This window comes from Carassius auratus, chromosome 30, assembly GCF_003368295.1.
Source record: "Carassius auratus strain Wakin chromosome 30, ASM336829v1, whole genome shotgun sequence".
Classification (NCBI taxonomy): Eukaryota; Metazoa; Chordata; class Actinopteri; order Cypriniformes; family Cyprinidae; genus Carassius; species Carassius auratus.
This window is the reverse complement of record NC_039272.1, coordinates 19,696,122-19,719,900: the sequence shown is the minus strand read 5'-3', so window position 1 is coordinate 19,719,900 and position 23,779 is coordinate 19,696,122. Positions and strand designations below refer to the sequence as shown.

The window sequence follows — 23,779 nt, the reverse complement described above, 5'->3', positions numbered from 1 at the left end:
CCGAACCGTGACATCAGTGTATCGTATCGAACGGAACCGTGAATTTTGTGAACCGTTACACCCCTAATATATATATATATATATATATATATATATATATATATATATATATATATATATATATTCAGTGTTTCCCACAGCCTTATACTCTATTTGTGATGGCACTCCCCTGCCCCCATATACAGTATATTTATAAATGAAAATCCATTTTCTGCCAGCAGGAGGTGCTTTAAGAGCAGGAGAGATAGAGGTTTCTCTGGTAACGGGTGTCAAGTAGCGCTGAGCTCACAAACGCTGCTTTATCAGGCATTACAATCAAGATGAAATGAAAATGACAATTTTCTAATTAGAGTCGGTTACATTTTGAAATACAGTGATATACAAACACCCGCACCGGTTTTTGATTTTGAAACGTGCAGTGCTCATGTTTATTCAATGAAGTCAAAGCCTTTTGGAAAATCGATTTGTGGTAGTCAGTTTTGATATTGTGGTGGCCCGCTACAAATAAATCAATGTATGGGAAACCCTGATATTAGAGATGCACCGATCAGTCAACCAGGGATCGGAAACGGCAGATTTTTCTCATGATCACTTCTTTCCAATTTCGAGCCGATCCATTCTGTTAGCAGCGGCACAGGCAATAACATCACATCAGCCACGCATTCTCACTCTCTTCTCTCTGACAACCCCTTCTCTCTCACACACGTCTCATTCACACCGGTTAAATAGTGCTTGTGCTGCGCAAAAGCACGCGCACCACCGCTGATGTATATTAGTGGAGTGCACAAGACGCGCTCAGTCTCAGATAGCTTGTTAGCCACAAATAACTAAATGAATACATACAAAATTGTCAAAATGCCCATCTTAGTGAATATGCAGTTAAACACAGTCAGTTTTGGAACGTTAAATAGTTGAGAAAGAGAACGCATGTTGTGTAACAGTATATTGGGTCCATGGAAAAATTGTCCAATATTCCTGCTGCCGTCTGTCATGTTAATCAAAGAACAAAAGACAAAGAAAAACACTTTCTGATCTTGACTTGAATACATTTTATAACTTTAATGGTAAGCTGTAATTTGTATTATTTTTTACAATTTGATATAAATGCACACTTATAGAAATTACTTTAATTTCTGTAGTATTTCTAACCTGAGTAAAAACTTATTTAACCTGAAAAACGTAGTTTCATAGCTCTATTTATTCTATTACATTTATTTGTGCTGTTGTTTTATCACTGACCTTATACTTTGCGTTGAAGAAAAGTAGATTTTTGTTTGTATATGCTGTCAATTATAGCTCTTAAAATCAGAATCGGCATGTTAAAATTAAATTTGAAATGTAAAATTACATTTTTTTTTCAGGATTCTGATTAATAGAATATATAATATAGAAATAGAAAGCTCAAAAGAACAGCATTAATTAGAAATTTAAAAATTGTGTAACACTTTAAGTGTCTGTCACTGTTGATATACTTAATGCATCTTTGTTGAATAAATATTAATTATTATTAATATTATTAATATATATTTGACATTAATAATATTATTAATAATTTATATTAATAAATCTTGTCCAAAACTAAATAAATGTAATATAAAACCCTTTATTGATACATTAAAAAAATCTTTAATATTTGTCATTAACTGATGTGCTACAGATATATTGTGCATCTCCACTGACTCGCTGTACTGAAATTACATGCCACTTATAGTTTGCTTTGGTTTGTTTTTCATTCACTTTTTTTAGTTCCTCTCTCCTCTTTTTAAGTGAAAAAAAAAAAAACCTATGAGCTATCATAACTTCAGTGTGTGTGTGTTTATATTCTTGTTTATATGAGTCTATTTGTTTCCATTGTTTCCCTTCTTCTCATTGAGAACATAATTGTGCTTCTCAATGGCTGTAATCACTCAGTCATAATTGGATTTCACAATCCTGTACACACCTCAGACACATGAACACACTTACAACATGTTTTGTGAATAGACAGAAGCCTGTGCCCCAGTAAAAGGTTTTTGTTGTTAATCCGTCTTTCGTATGCTCTTATGTGTGTTAAACCAGCGAACAGCCTGCAGCGAGGAGTGTGTGCATGAGTGCAGAAATAACCAGCAGAATGAAATTATACAGAGACAAAATTTGAGTTTGATCAGGACCATATATCAGGGAAATGCAAGTTCTCCTGAACTCCACTGGTGTGTTTTTTATTTAAAGGCTTTGTATATTTACTTGTCATTATTTAGTATGTGTCCATGGCTTTTTGATTAGAGGCTGTGTGTGTTTGTGTGTGTGTGTGTGTGTGTTTGTTCATGTGTTGTTTGTAGTTTTAGGGGATTTTTGTGTAAGTGTTTTTGTCTGTGCATGTAGTTTTAGGGCATGTCTGTGTGTGTTTGTGTGCGGTTAGCAGTAAAATGTGTAAAGGACTGTGTTGCAATCATCTCCACTTACACACACACATGCACACACACTCGCACACTCACATTCTAAAGTCTGAGAATGAATCATGTATTCCCTGAATGTATAAGCAGTGTTGATCAGCACATGAACAATAAATTAGAAACTCTAATAAATGAAGGCAGATGCTTCACTTTCCCTGTCTAATAAATCATAGTCAGCAGATACAGCTCTATCTCCATCCAGCTCATTTCTGACTCTGCTCTTCTGTTGCGCTCTTTCTTTAATATTTGGAATTGTTTTATACATTTTGAAATATGTTATTAAAAGGAAAAATGGAACGGCAATAGTCCCTCTGGAGCATTTTGTGGAGGATCTTGGCAGTCTGGAGGGCTATTTGAACCCAAGTTTTTCCTCTCATGATCACGAAGTCTGCAGAGATTCTACTGAGAGTCAGAAGACTGTTTAAATGTGTTTGTGATTTATTGTAACTTTGTATGCTTTGTGTTGCAGGTTTGTGTCTGGGAAGGGCTTGGTGATCTACCCAGAAATCGGTGACAAGCTGGACATTATCTGCCCCAGAGGGGAACTGGGGAGACCATATGAGTTTTATAAACTCTACCTGGTGAAGAAAGAGCAGGCAGAGTCCTGCAGCACCATACTGGACCCCAATGTTCTGGTGACCTGCAACAAACCAGATAAAGACATCAAATTCACCATCAAGTTCCAGGAGTTCAGTCCAAACTACATGGGACTTGAATTCAAACGCTTGACAAACTATTACATCACCTGTAAGTAACTTCCGTTTTACTTTTAGGAACGCATTTTTCACTCATAATAACATACTTGCATACAAAAGTTGTAGTACTGTAAAGTAATGAAACTGCAGTACCCTTAAAAAGACATCATATATCTACCCATAAGTTACTACTTTTTGGGATTAAAAAGGTACAAATAATTCATTTTAAAGCTTCTGCCTCACTAACAAGCTGCCTTACACATTTCTTTCTGAGAATGTTGATTCACTACTAAAAATCCCTAAAGTAGAATTTCATAAATTAGCGTTAAGCTATTGTAGTATCTATTGTATCTAAAAAGTTACTTTAAATACAATAGAAGTTAATGAGAAGTCCAATTTTAGATTTTGGTTTGGGTCAGGTTTGACCTACCGTATGGGTCCAAATGTCCCTTTTCTTGACCGTGAACAAAAGAATAGTAAAACCAGAAATCACAATGTATGGATCAGCCAATGGTCCTTATTGTTGTTTAATTTAAACCACGGACTATGCGATGGTTTGGGGTATGGTAAAGTATAAAAAATGTCTTTAGCGTTGTAGTAAAACAATAGAAGTCAATGGAAAGCATGTGTTTGTTTAATATATTGAAGCCAGTTTCTGCCTGAGAGTAAAAAATAAAACGTGTAATTGAAATAACGCCTTAAAATGAGAAATACCATTTAGGAAAAAGAAGCAAAGTCACAGTGTGACCAATAAAGTCGCAATTGTGGGAAATGAAGTTGCAATTATGAGAAATAAAGCCACAGTTACGACAAATAAAAGCAGGAAGAGGCTTCCATAGTAATGGTAATATATTTGTGTAAATCTGTAAATGGCACAGTCCAGCTTTTGTGAAAGAGGTTTTCAGTGAAGAGGATTTTCCAGCCACAAACAGCATGCAACAGTTGTGCTGAAGCGCTGATTAATCATTCATTCAGAATTAAAGATTTCCAACACGTTCAGCATAAATGCAAGCTAAACCCTTCGCATACGAGATAAAAACAGCAGGGAACAGCATGGTAAATGTAACACACAATTTCTGTCCCCTTTTTTTCTTTATGGATCACTGTACCCACCCCTTTACACCACTTTTTTTTTTACTCTTTCTATGGTGGTTGGGTGGGAGGGAGAGACACTTTCAGTCAGGCATGTCTCATTGGTTGCCATGCCTCACTGAGATTATGGTCTTTTGGCCATGATGGCCAGACATGTCCCATAATCCACTTCACCTCTACTGACCCATCACCACACACACACACACACACACACACACACACACTTCCTAGCAACCAGTTGCCTTTATCTTGCTCTGGTAAACAGGATGAGTCTGGTTATAATAATTTAGCTGAAATGTGTTTGTGTTATGGGTTCAGTGGTTTTCGCTGTCTGGTCATCTTGTTTTCACTGGTCGGCGTGAGTTAATAACTCAGCGAGAGACTTTAGAGCGTGACAGTTTCACACGCATTCGTTTGCTTCTCAGAAAAAGCCTTTCTACAGTGTGCGCTATTAATATGTCACATTTACATTGTTTACGTACAGTGAGTCCCTGAACTGATTGTAGTTTGGCATCAGTATAGCTGCTTTTTAATATAAACCACCCCTGTGTGTGTTAAATGTAAGCAAGATGTTTCCAGACGGCTAAACTGACCACTAACTAGAAATTGTTTGAAATGCACAGAATCTCAAGGAAGCATACTGAACTAATTACACTCTCAAAATCCCCGAGTAAAAAAGCATTTTACTGTGTACACTGTAACCCGGATTGTGTGTCCTGCCATTTCTTGTGGTTAAAGTTTATAGCATGTTTTAATTATCACATTTATGATATTTTTGTTAGCTGTCCGCGTTAATGAAATGTTGTCTTGTGGTTCGATAATGAATAGCTACCATTAAGCTTGTTCTGATTGTGTCTGAGCTGATACATGCCGCTGCAGACCTCACTAACACTGACAAATCATCCCGCGTCGCTCTGCCCACCCGCCTTGAGCGTGTCTGTCAGGCTTTTTCAGTTGCTACAGTGTCACTCCAGGTGCTTTTTATCCATCCACAAGAATCTGCTGTTTCTCCTCTCACTATATTTAACTCTTTTGGCTTGGTGTCGAGTTTCTTTCTCTCAGCCTCTGTGCCTTTCCTGTACCCTCAGTAGGTTGATTTCTGTGATGCTGACAACGTTTCCTTGTTTGTTTGGTTTTTTTTGCAGAGTTCAACACTCACCATATCGTCATGCCCTAAAACAGCCCTTTTGGTCTTTGATTCTATCTTTATATCAATATCAGTTCTAGTTTAAATCTAAACTCCTATTGTTGCCCACATCCCAGGATACTCAAGTCAATATGTAGACAATGTAGTCCCTACCAAGGTTCAGTGCACTGGCTCCAAAGGCCAATCCAGTGACTAAAACCTCCTCGCGATTTTCCTTTATCCATGTAACTATTTGTCAAATCGTCTCCAGTCTGTCTGCAGAAGTTCTTTGAAGCAGGCCGGGTCTGCTCTCCCGTCTCCCTGTCTCAGCCTCCAAGCCATACATGTTAACTTTCTCCCGTCGAGCAGTGCCGCAACATTTAGCTCAAGTGCTCCAGAAACGTTGCGCTATACACTAAAATAATTATTTCGAATCTATATTTTTGTCTTGTTTTGCAGTGGAAATATCTGACCATCCTTTAAACAACATTAAATTAACAAAACGTATGTACATTTATAATCCTCGTTTGCAGAGAATACATCTTGCATTAATTTAATTTCCCCTCAACCCCATTGGCATTGACAAATATTACCAAACCTGTATTATTGAAGTATTCATGTTTCCAGGACGTTTAGACTTCTTTTAGAAAGCAAGATAAAAAGATGATAAAAAAAAACAACAACAACCCGTCAAGTGAAAATATTTCTTATTTTATAGGTTCTTTTGTAATCAAATTCATTTAGGCATAAATACAAAAATATGCAGTCCTTTTGACATCGCTGTCATTCATGCATTAAGCTATGCGTGTTTTTATTGTTTGGGTATCTTTTTATGTCTGGACTGGGGTCGGTAAGTCTGTGCTCGGTCAGATTCTGTGTCTGTTTCTAATTGTGAAGAGAGATTCTGAGAATTCACTGTCTTTTATGGCCTGATTTAATTCCAGTATGCGTTCCAGCAAGACATTGGGCTGATCATGTCGCTCTTGTGTGGAGTCATGAAGCAGTACAGGTTTGAAATGAATCCTGGGTCATTGTGTGAGCGCGGGTTTAATTCAGAACCTGTTGAATGAGAGTGATTTGAGCTCTTATAAACGAGACATCATCTTTAGAAGAATTTCTAAAGCATTTCAGCATTTTAGTGACTTGACTGTGATATTTACATTGAGATTTTTTATTGATTTAGAAACCAAACCACCAGCCATTTACTCATTCATCAAAATGTTAGCTCCATAAACGAATCTTGCTGAAAGATATCAAATTGTCAAAAAAGACGTGTGTGCATGTGTTTGAGAAGTTGATTTGAAAAGCATGACAATGGAAACAGTACAGTCATACAGTCAAGGGAGTGCTAAATATAATGGAAAGAGAAAAAAGCCATGGATGGAAAGTAAAAAAAAAAAAAAAAGAAATCGAGCAGTCACAAGATTTAAGCGATTATTACTGCATGAAATGCACGTAATGACCAGATGAAGAGGAGTGTGCGGCTGCTAGAAAGGCTAGAAAGTTTATGCAATGTTTTCAGGATTAAGGATGTTAAAAAGGGCTAAATTAAGGGTTGTTTAGGGTCAGCTTCTCTTCTGTGTGACTGTATCGAGTGTGTGTGTGTGTGTGTTTGTGTTAAGGCTGTGTCAGCAACATATGATTCTGATTTCAGACAGTCCAGCTTTGAAGTAATTCTGACCAAACCGCTGCACCAGAATGATGAGTGTGTGTTGTGTGTGTGTGAGTGGGTCTTTGTGTAACCTCTCACCATAACTGTCTCTCAGGCCACAGCAGAAGTATGAAAATGAGTGGCTTCATTTCACTGTGGTCGCTCTGGGGTGAGAGAGGTCAAATATCACATCGAGCTGTGTGTGTTATTTGCCTGATTTAAACTGCCCCTTTAACATGCACAAAAACTAAGAGCAAACGGTTGGTTTTAGCCGCTTTGTAATGTAAGAAGAATTTGGCTCCTATTGCAAATGGCTATTGAATTGCAATCCAATATCCAGTCAGCCTGATATCTTCAGCACTCTGAAACGTTTAACCCACTACTGCAAGCAAAAGTATACTGTAAAGAACATTTTGTTGATATTAGGTTATACATTTAATGAATATAATCTAAAACAAAAATTAGATTCATTTCTTTCCATTGTTGCAGTGCTTTTTAAACTTTCTGTTAAGATATATTTTCCTTATGTGGAGTCCTATTTGGAAGCAGGTTGCTGCTTTGTCCAATAAAAATGACAAAAAAATTACAACAACAACGACATCTATGTCTTTTTACGTAGAATTTTGATCCAGAACTTCAGGTGCTTGTTTCTAATGTTGACATCTGAAGGATATGCAGAGTGGCGGGTGTTACGCGCAGCCAGGAATAGCACAGGGTTTGTCAGACTTTCCAACACTTTGCTCTTATCATTAGTTATTCTGGTGTTTGGAATAATAGGATCTATCTTGCTTCCTTTATGTTACCTCACTGTGATTGAGCGGGCCAAGTTTCTGTGCTCTGAATAGGCACTGTTGACGTGCAAATGAAAGGTCAACTGAATATTAAACTGCATTTTTTAAATTACAGTGAGCACTTATTGTAAACAGTTATTCTGAATACTTCATATACAAGAGCGAGACACAAACACGTACTGCAAATCTGTTGTGCTTTGCAGACAAACATTGGCTGAATATTTCAGTTCTTTGTTTGTGGTATATCTGACCTCTTTGGAAAGTACTAGCACAAAAAGTCATAGTCAGCTAAACAACTTTTTCTCCCCTTTGAGGCACAAGCGAATAAGAGAGAAAAGGAAAGAGACAGAGAAAGAAAGCAATATAAAACCGGGAGTTCATCTTTCTTTGTCTTATGGGACGTTAAGCACCAGGTGCACCAAACCGAGCAAGATTTTTGCTGTGTGTGTGTGTGCGTGCAAGTGTGTTTGATTTTGTGTATGGATTTGGTTGCTGTAGTAATGGTCACTGTTGCTGTAGAGATGCCCATGCGGCTGTCCCAGTAGACGATGAAGGTCAGTGATGCATGATGGGTCACACTACCCATGGAGCTAATGCACGTAATGAGTGTTTGTCTGTGTGTGTGTTAGAGAGACTTCAGAACAGAGACTAATTGACCTTTAATTACATTCTCTGTTCTCTCTCTAACACTCATAGGTTAAAATATGGCAAGGGCAAGCAGGTCTTCAAAAGTTAGGATCTAAATGAAACATGTTGAATTCTGGGAGATCGGGAGTACTGCCGTTCAGAACACACACTCAGACACACACTGCTTTCCCCTCTGCTTCATTAATCACAAAACGCTTTACCTAGAAATGCTTTTAATATGGTCCGAATATAATAGGCATAATGGTCTGTGGTGTTGTTTTAAAATGGTCTAATTTGTGAGAACACCGATAGCCATCTACGATCAGTAACAGAATGTGCTGGTCATTTTCTTCACTTACAGCTAATTTGAGAGAATGGGTGGTAGTGTTTACTAAAGAAAGACCGAAGTAAAGAAAGAGAGAGGAAAGGAGGAAACAAAGAAACATTAAGAAAAGAACAATGAACCAAGAAAGAAAGAAAGAAAGAAAGAAAAAGAAAGAAGCAGGAAGGATGGAAGGAAACTCAAGCTAGGAAGAAAGAAAGAGAGAAAATGAAGAGGAAAGAAATATAGCCATAAAAGAGAAGTAAAGAAAGAGAGAATATGAAAGAAAGAAAAAAAGAAGAAAAAGTGAAGAAAGAAAGTAAAGGAGGAAAGAAAAGAAAATATAAGGAAGAATGGAACAAAAGAAAGAAAAGTGAAGGAAAGAGAAAAGTGAAGAAAGTAAAGGAAGTAAAATAAAAGGAAGAATGGAATAGATAGATAGATAGATAGATAGATAGATAGAAAAAAAGAAAAAACACTGAAAGAATGAGAGAAAGGCAAGAAAATCAAAGAAACAAGAAAGAAGAAAACCAAGAGATGCAAATAAAAGAAAAAAGGAAGAAAGTAACAAAAAGAAGGAATCAAACAAACAAACAAACAAACAAAAACAAACATGAAGAAAGGGAAATAACACAATCAAACTGCAAGAAAGGAGTGAGCGTTTACATGATAGAAGTGTTGAATTCCATCAGTCCAGCGATCCATGTAGAGAGAGAGAGAGAGAGAGAACAGCAGGCCGATCCTTCTCTTGTTTCATTCCTCTCTTCCTCAGACCTCATGATTGTTACTTCATTTTAAAGGATTTTCTACTGGAACAATATAAGCTTTGTTGAAGATAACAAACCATCACCCCTGAAACACACACACACACATGTTATGACAAACATACTTGCTCTGAACCTGTTGGCCGAGAAGACAAAATCTCATTTTTGCCATTCAGGTTAAGTTCCGTCTGTACTTGGATGTAGAATTACAGGGGAGTCGGTGAGGCTGGAAGGTTATTGCATTTTAATTTTCTTCCACAACACACACGCACTCCCATTGAGCTGCTCTTCCTGCGGATTTAAAGGTCGGGTGTTATGCGACTGCTGGACCAGTGCAGCGATCTGATTGGATGAGCTTCTGGAAGCAAAAGAAGATCTAATCTAGCTGTGTCTGATCTGATGAGTTGTGTACATATGTGTGTGTGTGTGAGTGACCTGTCACTAGCTCTCTGTGTTATGTCGACTGCATTAGAATGAACACTGACCCAAATCTCACAGACAAACACACATGCTCACCCACCGAAAGACTGAAAACCCATAGCGGCTACATTCATTCATCTCCCAAAAAGCTGTTTTTCAGATCTTTCTGTGACTACAGTTGTCTTTTCCCTGAAGGCTCAGAGGGGTGCTGTTGGCTACTGTGGCTAACTTGCTCAGCGAAGCGTCTTTTTCTTCCGCTCTTTGTTTCAGTTACTCATCAGTCAGAGACTCGAGGGAAACAGCTCTGGGCCCTGCCTACTGAAACGTAAATGTTACAGTTGTCAAAAATATTCGTTTCGAAAGTCTGACTCAGCTGTGGTTGTGAACATTTGATGCGCGTTCATTGAGGTTTGGATTCTTTCATTCTGTGAGACGTGATGAGAGAACCTCAGCTCAATCAGGGCCTGTCATGTTGATTTAACAGCTGCAAGATTATACTTGAAAATATGGCACAAAACCTGAGCCGTGCAGCTGAATATTCAACGCTTGCCTCGAAACCAAATAATTATTCGGTCCTTGATGTTAGAACCTTTAATATGTGGAAAAAAGGAATGATCACAGTATACCTATATTTTTCCAAATATTATTATTTTTATAATTAGTAATGGTAGTATCATTATTGTCATTGCAAAATTCCATGCAATGACTTAAATTACCATTTAATATAACTTTTAATGTTTAATTAATATATATTTCTATTTTAATTGTAATTCCTTTGAATCAGTTTAGCATTTGAGCTATGAAAAGTGCTAACAAAGTGTTATTAGTTATTGCAATTGTTATTTATTATTAGAATGATTGATACTTGGTACTAGTTGTCAGGATCCATGTAAAAGGCCATTACATAAAATAATAAAATTTGTAATGGCTTTCAACTAATTTATTTTATGTGTTGTCATTGCATTGTTCACACTAAAATTCGCTTGAAATGGCCATTTAATCAGAGTATTTAATTTATCTATCATTATTTGTGAAAATACTGCCCCAAAAATACTGTAATATTACTGTGTTTTGCTTTTTGTCTGCTTCAGGGATTGTGTTTGTATTCATGTACAAGTTTAGATATGTGTGTGAGTGTGTTTGCTAAAATATGAGGTCGGCATGAGATGGCAAAAGAATGAGAGTACAGCTACAAACAAATGCTGATACACACACACACACACACACACATACACAAAGTACACACTATATGTCAGTCAATAAGAGATGCTAACTGGGGCAACATTATATTTATTGTGACAAGACTGAATATTTCATTCTTTGTCTCTCTCTTATTCTCACACACACACACACACACACACACACATAGAGGCAGATGGTAAATCCCTAGCCCCTTCGCGTTTTTTTTTCTAATGTGTGTTTACACCTTGTTTTTAAATCTAAATCATGTTAATCTCCCTGCGTGGTCCTTGGAGATTTGTGTATTTGCATGTTTACGCTATATTCTTTAAAAAATATAACTGCTTTGTTCTCTGTAATGATTTTACTCTTCTTGGAATTCAGTTTGACATGAGTCTGACTAGAAATTAATAGTCCAATAACATCCATGCAGCAAATTATTAATTATGAAGACCGAAATGATGTAGTGACAGAACAGTACACAGGGTGGGATTACCCTGCCTGTCTGGAATGTGTGTTGTGTTTTAGCCTGGAGTCAGGATGGGGTGTGTGTGTGTGTGCGTGTGGACAGCAGCACCGTGTGATGCTATTCCGTGGTTGGAACGGTGACAGGTTGGCATGGTGCTACCGTAAGGAGGCTGGCACTCTGCCTACTGCCATACATCTCAATCTGCATGACATCATAGCAGCTCCTAGCAACCACACACATCACCCCTCCCCCATACACGCCCACAAAGGGCCATTCACAAGCACGGTGCCCTCCCCTGGCCTTTCTCCCTCACTGGAGTCTCTTTCTGAGCACACATCCATATTGCTGCTATAAAGTTTCCGATACTGGTCAAAGCAGTGATAATTAGAAGAAAGCCAAGACCTTCCTCTTCAAGTGATGGTAATATTGAAATGAAAGGGAAAGCCAGTGTTGAATTTTTGCTGGGCTCCAGGCAAATAAATAAATAAATAAATATATTTTTGGGGAATCTTGAAATATTTCAGAGCAAAATGACTTTTTTAGCTGCCAAATTACAGAATCTGTCATATTGAAGCTTTCATTGAAGTTACCATTATTGTGATTTCTTCATATAAATGTCACACTGTTTCTTAAGAGTAGTCCTGCCTATATATATAAAAAAAATTGTCAAACATTGTGCTTATAATAGTTCCAACATCTACAAAACTCTGTTATGAAAATTTAATTAATAGGTAATGATTAATTTCAAATCAGACATTACTAAACAATGATTAGAGGGATAGTTCATCCAAAAATGAAAATTCTGTCATTAATTACTCACCCTCATGTCGTTCCAAACTCGTAAGACCTTGGTTCATCTTCGGAACACAAATTAAGTTATTTTTGATGAAATCAGAGAGCTTCCTGACCCTGCATAGACTGTAACACAATTGAAACATTATATGGCCCAGAAAGATAGTAAGGACGTCGTTAAAATAGTCCACGTGACATCAGTGGTTAAACCATAATTTCCTGAAGCCCGTGTCAGTGTTTTTTCCGTGTCAGTGTCTGCCGCCATTCATGAGAGTACTGCGATGCATGCTTGTGCATTCCTCTGCTTGTAAACAAGACTTTGTGCATGCGGTGAAGACTCATCCAGATGAGAAGAAATTTAAGCTATTCTTGTAGCTTCATTACAACATAACAGTTGAACCGCTGATGTCACATGGGCAATTTTAACGATCATATCTGGGCCATAAAACATTTCAGTTGCATTGCTGTCTATCTATGACATGCCATAAAGCTCTTGGATTTCATCAGAAATATCTTAATTTGTGTTCCAAAGATGAATAAAAGTCTTACTGGTTTGGAACGACATGAGGCTGAGTAGTTAATGACAGAATTTTCCATTTTTTTGGTTGAACCATTCCTTTAAAAGTTAGGGAGTCAGTTGCAAGAAGAAGCATATTTTCTTATCTTACCTGTTCTATAGTTCATCCTCATTAGTGCTTACACATATATGCACTCTCGACACTTCTCAATCACACCTCTTAATGAGCACAAACTAATGGAAACTAGTAATGTGTGTGTGTGTTTGTGTGTGAACTTGTGCGAGTGTAATTGGGAGTTAAATTGGATGAAGGTGGATCACCCGCTGTGACAATATCGGTTTATTTAACTACATAGAGGTTGTGTGTGTTTTTATGAGTTTTGTATACATATATATATGTGTGTCACCTCTTCAAAGCAAGCTAATTTTTTCACACTTATGTCTTTCTCGGACACAGCAGAGATGCAACATGGTACATTCTGGCATATTTTTAGGTCTGTTTGTGTCTCCGATCTCTCAAACTCACAGGGATCATTCTGTAGGAAACACTGGGGCTTCGAGGCCTACGCAAGTAAATTCATACACATGGCTTTTCTTACTGCGTGGCGGCGTGTGTTTGTGCGTTCCCATGGGATCAGATTACTATCATAGGGACTAGTAACAGGAGAATACACTGGAGCTTTTTTCATCTTGTCCATATTCTGAGACACACACACAAACGTTAGTTTGTTTTTGGATGTTTCTAAGGTAATATTAGGTTGCAATGTCTGATTTAAGGGCTGAATGAGCATTTCCTTAGCCAGAGACTGTGTGTATACGTGTGTATGCATGTGCTTGTGTTTTGCATCTGATTTATAGAGTTAAATTAGGGTTTCCTTTTCCTGCTTTGGTTTGCAGCAAGAATTCCAATCAAAAGTCCTATAAATCTAAACCTAATTCGCCAAGACAATCACCAAGCCCCCTCTCTCTCTCTCTTTCTCCAGCAACTTCTAATGGAACACGGGAAGGGTTGGAAAACAGAGAAGGTGGGGTTTGTAGCATGAGATCCATGAAGATCATCATGAAAGTGGGCCAAGGTGAGTTACACACACACACACACACACACATACCTTTTTTATCTTCAGCATGTCCAAAGGTAAAGTCATTTAAGCCCCATTTGGTGGATGATTAAGTCAGCTGACTCATTAACCACCAATTAGATTTTAGTTAAACATTATCCAAGTTAGCATGACTTCATACAGCCCACACATCATATTTATACACACAGAATACACTTTTTCTGCCCTTAGATTTTGTACTCTGACTCATAAGCAGAAACAGGAAGTTAGACATAAGAGGATCCTGACACCAAAATCGAAACGAATACATTCAAACACGTGCTGTACTGAAATAAATTTCCATGACTGTTTTGTTTCTAATTAGTTATGTATGTGATTGTATGTTCCAGATCCAAACGCACCCGATCCAGATTTAACAGACCTCCCAGACCAGGACCGGGACAACGAGATCAAGGACCCCACAACCAGCCCTTCCCGCAAGACAGAACGAGGCAAAGACCCAGATAGAAATGGATCTATAATGCCCGGCAGCGGTGAGGAAACACAAATCATCTGTGTTTACACCAGCTGGTTTGGGATAATGATGGTGTTTTCCTATAAATGACATTAGATATTATGAGGACAAACCGATCGGAGTTCAGCAGTCAAGATCTGCCACAGTAAAAATCACTAATATGAAATGCAGCAATGCAGAGCTACTGCCTCCCTCAGGCAGCTGCGTGTGTGCAAGAGAGAGACAGGAGTTAATGTAGCATGTCTTTATCACGTCCCAGCAGCCATTAACCTACGGGAGGTCTAAACTTCATTAGGAGAGAGAGAAACAGAGAGACAGAATCATTAGGAAAGAACAGAGCGACTCGTGCTGCAGTGATCACACCGCACAGATTCTTGAGGTCAGATTCTTCTGCTATGAGAGGACGCATTACACTCTGACATTAACTGCTTTTGTATCTTCTCAAAACCGGGTTAGTTGGCTTGTTATATGAATGACTCGTCAACTAATTGGTATAATTAAGCTCAGTTCAGGATCACATGATTCCATTTGGACATTCTTCAGTTATTTAGTCCTCTTATGCCCCGCCACTTTCATACAGTCGACCTCAAGCTTGCAGTCATCCAATCAAGAGTTGGATAGAACCCTCACTTAGTATTTTTTCTTTTTTGAAAAAAAAGTTTTTACTTGGATGTACTGTATGTTGAATATCTGTTGCTACTTCTATTTATTAGGACTTTATTTTAATTCAATACAGAGTGTTATAAAAACAATACTCATGATGGAAAACAACACAAAAATGTGTACGGCGCTGGTTTAAAGCTAAACAAACTCTTTTTTAGATTGATATAACATGCAAGCTGTGAAAGTGAAGCACTACCATTTAAATACATGCATCAAAAGTGAAATGTTGAAATACAAACTACACTACTGTTCCAAAGTTTGGGGTCAGACATTTTTCTCTTAAAATTGTTTTCACAAAAATATTAAGCAGAGCAACTCTTTGCAACATTCACGGTTTCTTGAGAACCAATTCAGTATATCAGCATGATTTCTGAGGGAACGTGAGACACCAAAGACTGGAGAAAAGGCTGCTGAAAATAGTAGTTTAGATAGTAAACCTCACTAATCAACTATTTGATGATTAGTTGACCATCATGACTACTATTAAACTACAAATGCTGTGCTGCTTAAATTTTCTGTATGCCATTGAAATACACAGTCACCACAACAACTGTATTGTTCATTGCTGGATTACCATTTGAAAGGATTATTCCAGTCTGGGTGTGTGTTGTTTATCTTCGTACTGCCGATAAATATACTTGACAACATGGATTTTATTGTCAAGGAAAAATGAGTATACGTAATGCATAGTCATCGGTAGCTGTTTCAGCTGGCAAGGCAACAATAAATACAGCAACGGTTTTATTTACTTTAAAGTAACTCCGTGCCAATGCTAACAAACGCAGAAGTTTGTTCCTACAGCCATCCTTGGTTATCTTTGCCTCAGACAACAGAGAGCGACTCTAAACACTGATAAAGAGTGTGTTGCTGACATCATTCTTACTGATAGTTAACAACGGGTGTGCGTCACTCATAATGTCGTTCTTCTTTTCCCTTTCAGACACAAGAAACCAGGGTAACAGCCCCGGGTCAGTGGAGGGAATTTTCGGCTCCAAACCGGCCCTCTTCGCTGCCATCGGCGCTGGCTGTGTCATCTTCCTCCTCATCATCATCCTCCTCATCGTCTTGCTCCTCAAGCTTCGCAAGAGAACCCGCAAGCACTCACAGCCCAGGGGCGGGACAGCCCTGTCACTCAGCACTCTGGCCACGCCCAAAGGAGCCGCCCAGGCCGGCTCTGAACCGAGTGACATCATCATCCCCCTGCGGACAACAGAGAATAACTACTGTCCACACTATGAAAAAGTCAGCGGAGACTATGGGCACCCCGTCTACATAGTGCAGGAAATGCCACCCCAGAGCCCCGCCAACATCTACTACAAAGTCTGAGAGAACGCGAGGGAAGCAACCGCAATAAGAACTCGTTTTTGTAAGGTATCCTGAATCTTTTTTTCATTACCTAACCCTGTTTGCTCCGTGTGCAAGAGGATAGAGAGTGGAAGGAGTGGAAAAGAGGATTGAAAAAGACTATGCGGATGATATTCCTCTCAGATTTCCTTCCCTCCGTCCATTTTCCGAACACTACACTGTGTGTACGTGTGTGTGCCGGTCGCTCTCGATGTGTGTGAAACGGCAGAAAACCTCCCCAAATTGTGTGGCACTCAGGCACGGACTTCACTGCTGAAGAACAGCCGACAACCAATCACAGAGGGACACTAGAGTGACATCAGAAAGCAGGAAGCTCTCATTTGTGTTTTTTTTTTTTTTGTACCGTTGCAACTATTCACTTAGTTTTGTTGTCTGTTTTTTCACCTCTCAGTCCATCACAGTGTTTTGTTTTCATCCGTATCAACTCGAATCTTGCAGCTTTCTCAGTGTCTCGTTCAAAGATAATGTCTTAAACTGTCATGAATGCCGCTCGCTTCCTCACACACTCAATATGTCCTCTCATTCCCTTACGTCTCTCCAGACACCCATTCATTTTACTCTATGCTGTAGAGGCAATAGAACAAAACACACACTCAAACACACTTCGGTGTTCACGGGTCAGTAACAAAACAGCTTCTCGGTGGAAAAGCGAGTGAGTGAAATAGGGAATTTAACATGTATACACCAGTGTCAGACCTTCCTGAACTCCTGGTCTGCTTTTTGTTCATTTGAGAACTGTTTAGGTTGAATTTCTCTCTCCTCTCAGCCGAACACAAGCAGTTATTTGCTGTCTGTTGTCAGTGATGCGTGAAGTGCTGAATAATATTTGTATCTTGTCATAATATTTTTTTTCTTATTCTATCTCCCAAAGGTTTGTAGGTCAAAAGCATCTTTAGGGATTTGCCTCTACACCATGAGCCTATGACCTCTTTTCAGTCACAGACATGCTAATGCGTTTCTTTGCATAATTTAGTCCACTAACATGTCTTTTTTTGTGGTCCGTTTGGATGTAGACATGGACTCTTAACAGTATGATCATGTGTATGTAGAGTCCCATGCGGAAGCCAAAAATCCATCGACATACAGAACATGTGAAATTATGCCTTCACCTCTCCCTCCTCTCAGATATGCACAAACATTATCCCTGTTTGCATACAAACAACCAATCCATCCACAAATCAGAGAATCAAAACAAGCTCACCACATCATCCTGGAAAATCTCGTGCTATATCTATTTTTATATGGACTGTACGTGAAATGAGAAACAGCAAACAGTGGTGGCAGGTGTTACGCCTATGCTAATTTAAAATTAGCAGCATTTGCATCTGGCCTCCAGCGCAGCCAATCAGAAGAAAGCCCAATATTTCTCTGTAGCTTTCTCGTAAAATAGATTGTTAAAATGATATTTTGATTAGGGTTTATTGCTGTTGTTGGTTTTTTTTGTTGTTGTTTCTTCTTAATTTAGTTTCTAAGGCCCGAGAGTATGTAAATAATGTATGTTGGGAAAAAATATTGATATAAAGTTACATTTTATTAGAGACCCTGTTAATTAAAAAATATAATTAGGATTTTTGAAAATACAAAAGCTTTTGTAAATAGTCTTTTTTTTTGGAAAAAGACATTTTGTAAGTAAAATGTTGCCGGTTTCATGGTTTTCTCTTTTTATTTGACTTTTTTTTCCCCCGTTACGGTTGGTTTTTGATTAAGGAGACTCAGAGGTCCCTGTACAACGGGTTTTAAAAGGTCAGCCTAAAGCAGCAAAAAGACATACAAGTCCCTTCACATACACACACGCTGACACACACTTTATCCTCCCTGTTTCACAAGGGGATGGTGGTATTTTTGCTTTGTTTCATTTTTATAAATGCTGCGATGGAACCAGGTCAAATATTCGATGACATAGTTCATAAAGGAGGAAAAGAGGAGAGAGAGAGTTATTACTCAAGAAATGCCTAAATACACACACAAACACACACACACACACACACACAAACACTCACTCTTAGTGACTGACCCACTGGTCATACTTCTAGCACACAATATACATATATACATAAACACCATCAGACACAGGGCAAGCACCAGCAAACTACTTTAACAAAACTAAACCAGCAACAGCTTGTGCAACTAAACTAATTATTTATGTGTGTTTTGTCTGAGCTGTTTAAGGCAGTTCAGGTATTTAGGATTGACCTTAGAAGAGCACTTTTTTTTTTAATTCATGGCTTTGTTTTTTTACCCATAGAAATGCACATGGGTGCACTGACCCTTCCAGTCAGCTTATTAAAGTGGATCAGTCGCGGTATCACACTGCCACAAAATGATTTTCAAGCACAGTAACTTTGTCTTGTTTTCCAGTACAAATATCTAAGCATCTCTTAAAAAAGATCGATCTGAACGCAAAATTACAATACATATATGTAATCGTAGTTTCAGAGAAATCTAAGAGATTTTAGTGAGAGTAATTCCTAAATAAATACACAGTCCTAAATATTCTGATATTTTACTGGAAAAATACATACTTTATTTTGCAGTGCATTAACTAATGTTAACTCCAATTTTACCATTAACAGTGGCTTTTTCTCTACATGTTTATCAGCAAAAGCTGTGAATAGTTTGTGTAGTTTTATGGATCAGCACTGCTGTAGTGGGATCTTTTTCAGAGACTGTCTCTGACTGTTTTGCTGCAGGCTTTTTGCAGCTTCGCTTACACATTTGGTTCGCGGCACTCTTAACAGCTGTAAGGCATACGCTTCCTTTGACGTTTGTCTGTACCATAACAATAAGGTGAAAAAGAACAGACAGCCATCTTGTTTTTCAGATTAGACTTGATGCGGTCAGACACCTGTGGTATTGTGTGCATCTTACTGATCTATTAATAACATTTCTAAAATACATATTATAATGTATTTGAGGAGAACTTAAAACCTAAGCAATCATGCAAACAGATACACACACACACACACTCGTACACACACTCCCCTCAAGCAAAGAGACAGATTGGTGGTGACTTTTGACCCTATAAGGATTATCAAAATATTATGAGAGAGACAAATAATGAGAAAACCTTTTCTCTGGCCTAGATCCATCCCATCACACACAGTTCATCCACTCTTGCACGAAATATACTTGTTCATAGAGCAGGTCGGTGCAGTGCTGAGGCCTTAGGCCAACCGCGACTCCCACAAAAAATGTTCACAAAAAAAGCTTGTGCTGCACAATGTTTCCTCCTGCTGTTGCTGATTTTTTTTATTACTATTATTCAGTGAACTACATTATTATTGTTATAATTTTCTTTTACTAAGATTTTGTTGCAGATTTCAGTATTATTGATTAAAGTTTTGATGTATGTGTTGGCAGTTGGCATTTTTTTGTTTTTGGTAGAATTCACACAGTGTCCTCAGAGTTCCCCGGTATATGACACTAAAGCCAAGAATCAGCCCTCAGAAAGCGTTTTAAAAGGATAAATAAAGTTTTTTCCTATGGAAACCGCTCGTCTCATGTGTTTCTGACTGCTTGTCTGTGTGAAAGACACAATAAGACAGAAGGAATGAAATTTGAGTGTTCATGTGTGTTTGCAACAGTCGCTTTCTGTCCAGTGGACTCATGCTATATGTCAGTTCTTCTGTCTTGAATACACACAAACACAAACTGTGCTGCTATTTCAAACACAACAAGCTGTCTCAGCGAGTGACGCTCTCTGTGTCACAAATATTTCATAGTGCCTCTGGGTATCTGTCCCCGGCCTCTCAAGACTCGCACACAAACACTCTTGTTTGACTTCAGCGCATTAAAATTTCAGTGAGTCTATAGTCAGTCAGTGGCTGGAGTACGGAAAGCATCCTGTCTCATGTCTGTCGGCATTTGTGGAAAATGTCTGTTGTCTGCTGTTTTGATCTGGGATAGCATTATATATAAAATAATAATTGTAACCATATTTCTTGATTTATAATGCAATTTAATTTTTGTCTGAACCATCTAATAGTGTTAACAAAAGCAAACATAGATAAAAACATTTTCTGAAGTGACTTCTACAAGTCTTTTGCTGTTCAAACGCACTGTATATCACAAATGCATTGCTGTATCAGGTGAGCTACAGAGCAAGTTTACTACACAAGAAAAGCCATACGGGAATATGTGATGCAGGCAACAAAACGTATTTGTTTACAAATAATATACTATGGTAAAAACTTTTTGAGGTCATAACATAATATTGTAGTAAAAATAAATCTTTATTAATCTATGATCCACCCCGTAATCATAATTTTCATGAAAAGCTAGAAACTACAGTTCTTGGAGTTCTGCAAAAAATATAGTTAGACACATGTATTTCCAATAAGCCTTATAAACCATGACATAAAATGCTCCATACAGCTATTTTGACCATTGGGTGGGGTTAAGAAGTTCTTACAGATGTAATGATGATCATGACAAAGTAGTTCATCAACAGAGATATAATTATATGTAGGAATGATATACAATTTACTATATTCACTCATATATAACTCAAGTTTAGTGTGTGCGAGACAGAGACACAAGGAGAGACTTAGAGAGTATCAGGCAAGTCATGTGACGGGTGATCAATCTGCACAAGACTGATATTAGATTTACTGCCCACTCACCCTTAGTGGATTCTGGGTAAATGCCGTGGGCTTTGCAAGCTCCTATTTGCTACTATTACAACCCGCAGAGGGAGGGAGAGAGAGATCCTACAGAGAATCTACAGAGTTCAACGGGTGAAGTTAGACATCAGCACAAAGACTTGAAGACAGAGAAAGAAAGGGTAGGCAAGATGTATACAATTCTGTGAAAGATTGATTTTATTTTATCATCTGTTTGATGATGCAGCGCTAGATGGAAGAGAACAATCAAGCCCGTCAGTAATCCAATCAGACTCGAACACTGAACTGCTCCCTGCAGCTGCCATCAGAACACACTTGATTATTATCCTAAGAAATGGTGTCCTCCTGTTTCCAGGCACGCAAACTTCCCGTGTCCTCACAACTTCACATATCATGCACAAAATTTAAAAAAAGAGATTACTTCAGTTGCATTTGAAAAAGTTAAATGTAAATAAGGTAGCCTAACAACAAAATGTGAATGTGTAATAAACAGGCCATATTGTAATGCATTATGTATTTATAATTTATATATGATATTATATAAACTCTAAGAATCTATATATACATTCTTACAATAACACAAATGACTGTTCAAAAGATTGTGATCAGTAAGTTTTTTTTTTTTTGTTTGTTTAGCAAGGATTCATTCTGTTGATCAAAATTGACTAGATTCCTGTTTCAAAGAAATGCTTTTCACAAAAATATTAAGGTTTGCTAATGTTTTTAGCTAAGCAATGTTTTTTGAGACCCATATCAGCATATTATAATGATTTCTGAAGGATCGTGTGACACTAGAGTAATGGCTGCTGAAAATGAACAAGAATCATTTATTTGAAAATATATTATAATAGAAAGCAGTTATTTTAAATTGCAGTCTTGTTTTGTTTTTACTGAATATTTAATCAATATAATATACGGTATATATAGATTAAGAATATAATTCCATTTGACAACTTTGCCCTTATTTATCTAAAGTTTCAAGACATTTTTTTTTTCTCTCCAAATTATAGCTTCAACCCTCACAAGTGAACGGACTCACACATACAGAGTTGTGTTTTGTCAGCCATTGGTCTCTCTGGGTGTTTGTGTACTCTCATGACACGAGAGAAGGCTTCATATGTGGTGCTGTAAGAGTTCAGAGAGCCACAGTCAGGGAGTAACATAAATATTGAACTATAACGTCTGCTTCCTTGCAAAGCAGAGAAGCAGAGATTGATGCCTGGAGAGTGAGAGACAGACAGAGATGGAGGTTGAAGGATTATACAGTTATTCCATTCTCTTCCTCTATTTTACTTGGTTTAATTGTTAATTATTTTTTAATGAGCTCTGTAGAAACAAGTCTTTCCTCCTCTAAATCACTGTTTCCTCCACTCACTCCTCTCGCTCTCCTCTCTCCTTCTCTGCGTAGGACACTTTTAACAGGGATCCCAGCAGGAGCAGCAGGAGAACGCTCTCTCTGTCCCCTAACTCACTCTAATTCCCAGTCATCTGTAGGGAGAAGTTTCAGGGTGGTTTCATTCATGTCCTCTCATTTGTCTATGTCAGTCGCTCTCTCTTTTTTTTATTACCTAAATACCTGAAAACTGTAGAAACTCACGTGTGTGTGTGTATGTGTGTATGTATGTATACACAGACACACATGTATATATATATATATATATATATATATATATATATATATATATATACATATATATATATATACATGTATATATATACATGTGTGTGTGTGTGTGTATATATATATACACACATACACACACACACACACACACACACACACATATATATATATATATATATATATACATATATATATATATATACATGTATATATATACATGTGTGTGTGTGTGTGTATATATATATACACACAGACACACACACATACACACACACAGATATATATATATATATAATTTTCAAAGATATGTAATCTAAATTAAGTCACCACCATAATTGTTTACTTAATAACACCTGATAAGTTTCTATTTGTATTTTTTTGTTCTTACTTATTTACTTTTACATTATTAAAATCAATAGTTGCAACTTTTATTATAATTTAATGGACTTGAGCTAATATTAACTAATAATGAATAATTGTTTCTTAATAATATTAACAGACATTAATTAATAGTGTAACAAATATATTTCTCATATCAGACACACACACACACACACACACACACACACACACTCATAATACACAATATATATACATGGACAAAACCAGTCATAAGGGTGAAAAATATAAAAATATTGTGAAAACTACCTTTAAAAATTTCGTTTTAATTTATTTACAGTGGGAAATTAAATATTTTCATTTTCATATCCTAATGATTTTTGGCCTAAAAGAAAAATCTATAATTCATAAAGAATTAAGACTGGTTTTGTTTTCCAGGGTCACATATATACATACACAAAATCTGTACAAAAAAAAATTAGCTGCACTATATCATATCTTTCTTACATCTACACAAGTGTACAAACCTGTCAATCTGAAATATTATTAGTATCAAGCCAACATTTAAATTGTAAATCATTCATTGTTTAAAGGGTGTGTGAGATTCAGAAACAGACCAGACTTGCACAAGGCAGTCATATTTTTTGTGTGTGTCTATGAGTTTTAAAGGAGGATGACTGTATGAAAAGTGGGGCCGTAGTCACAGAGGCTCATCTG

The 23,779-nt window shown here is 37.5% G+C and overlaps 1 protein-coding gene across 1 annotated transcript in view; it reads left to right on the top strand.

Annotated features, from left to right (window-relative positions):
- The window catches only part of LOC113049551 (ephrin-B1-like), a 35,025-nt gene extending 15,059 nt beyond the window's left edge, over nucleotides 1-19,966 (top strand). The window contains 4 exon segments of the mRNA XM_026211983.1: nucleotides 2,902-3,179; nucleotides 13,861-13,953; nucleotides 14,325-14,468; nucleotides 16,053-19,966. Of these exon segments, the coding sequence (XP_026067768.1) occupies nucleotides 2,902-3,179; nucleotides 13,861-13,953; nucleotides 14,325-14,468; nucleotides 16,053-16,438 (901 nt within the window). The 3' untranslated portion in view covers nucleotides 16,439-19,966.
- The last annotated feature ends 3,813 nt before the right edge of the window (nucleotides 19,967-23,779 follow it).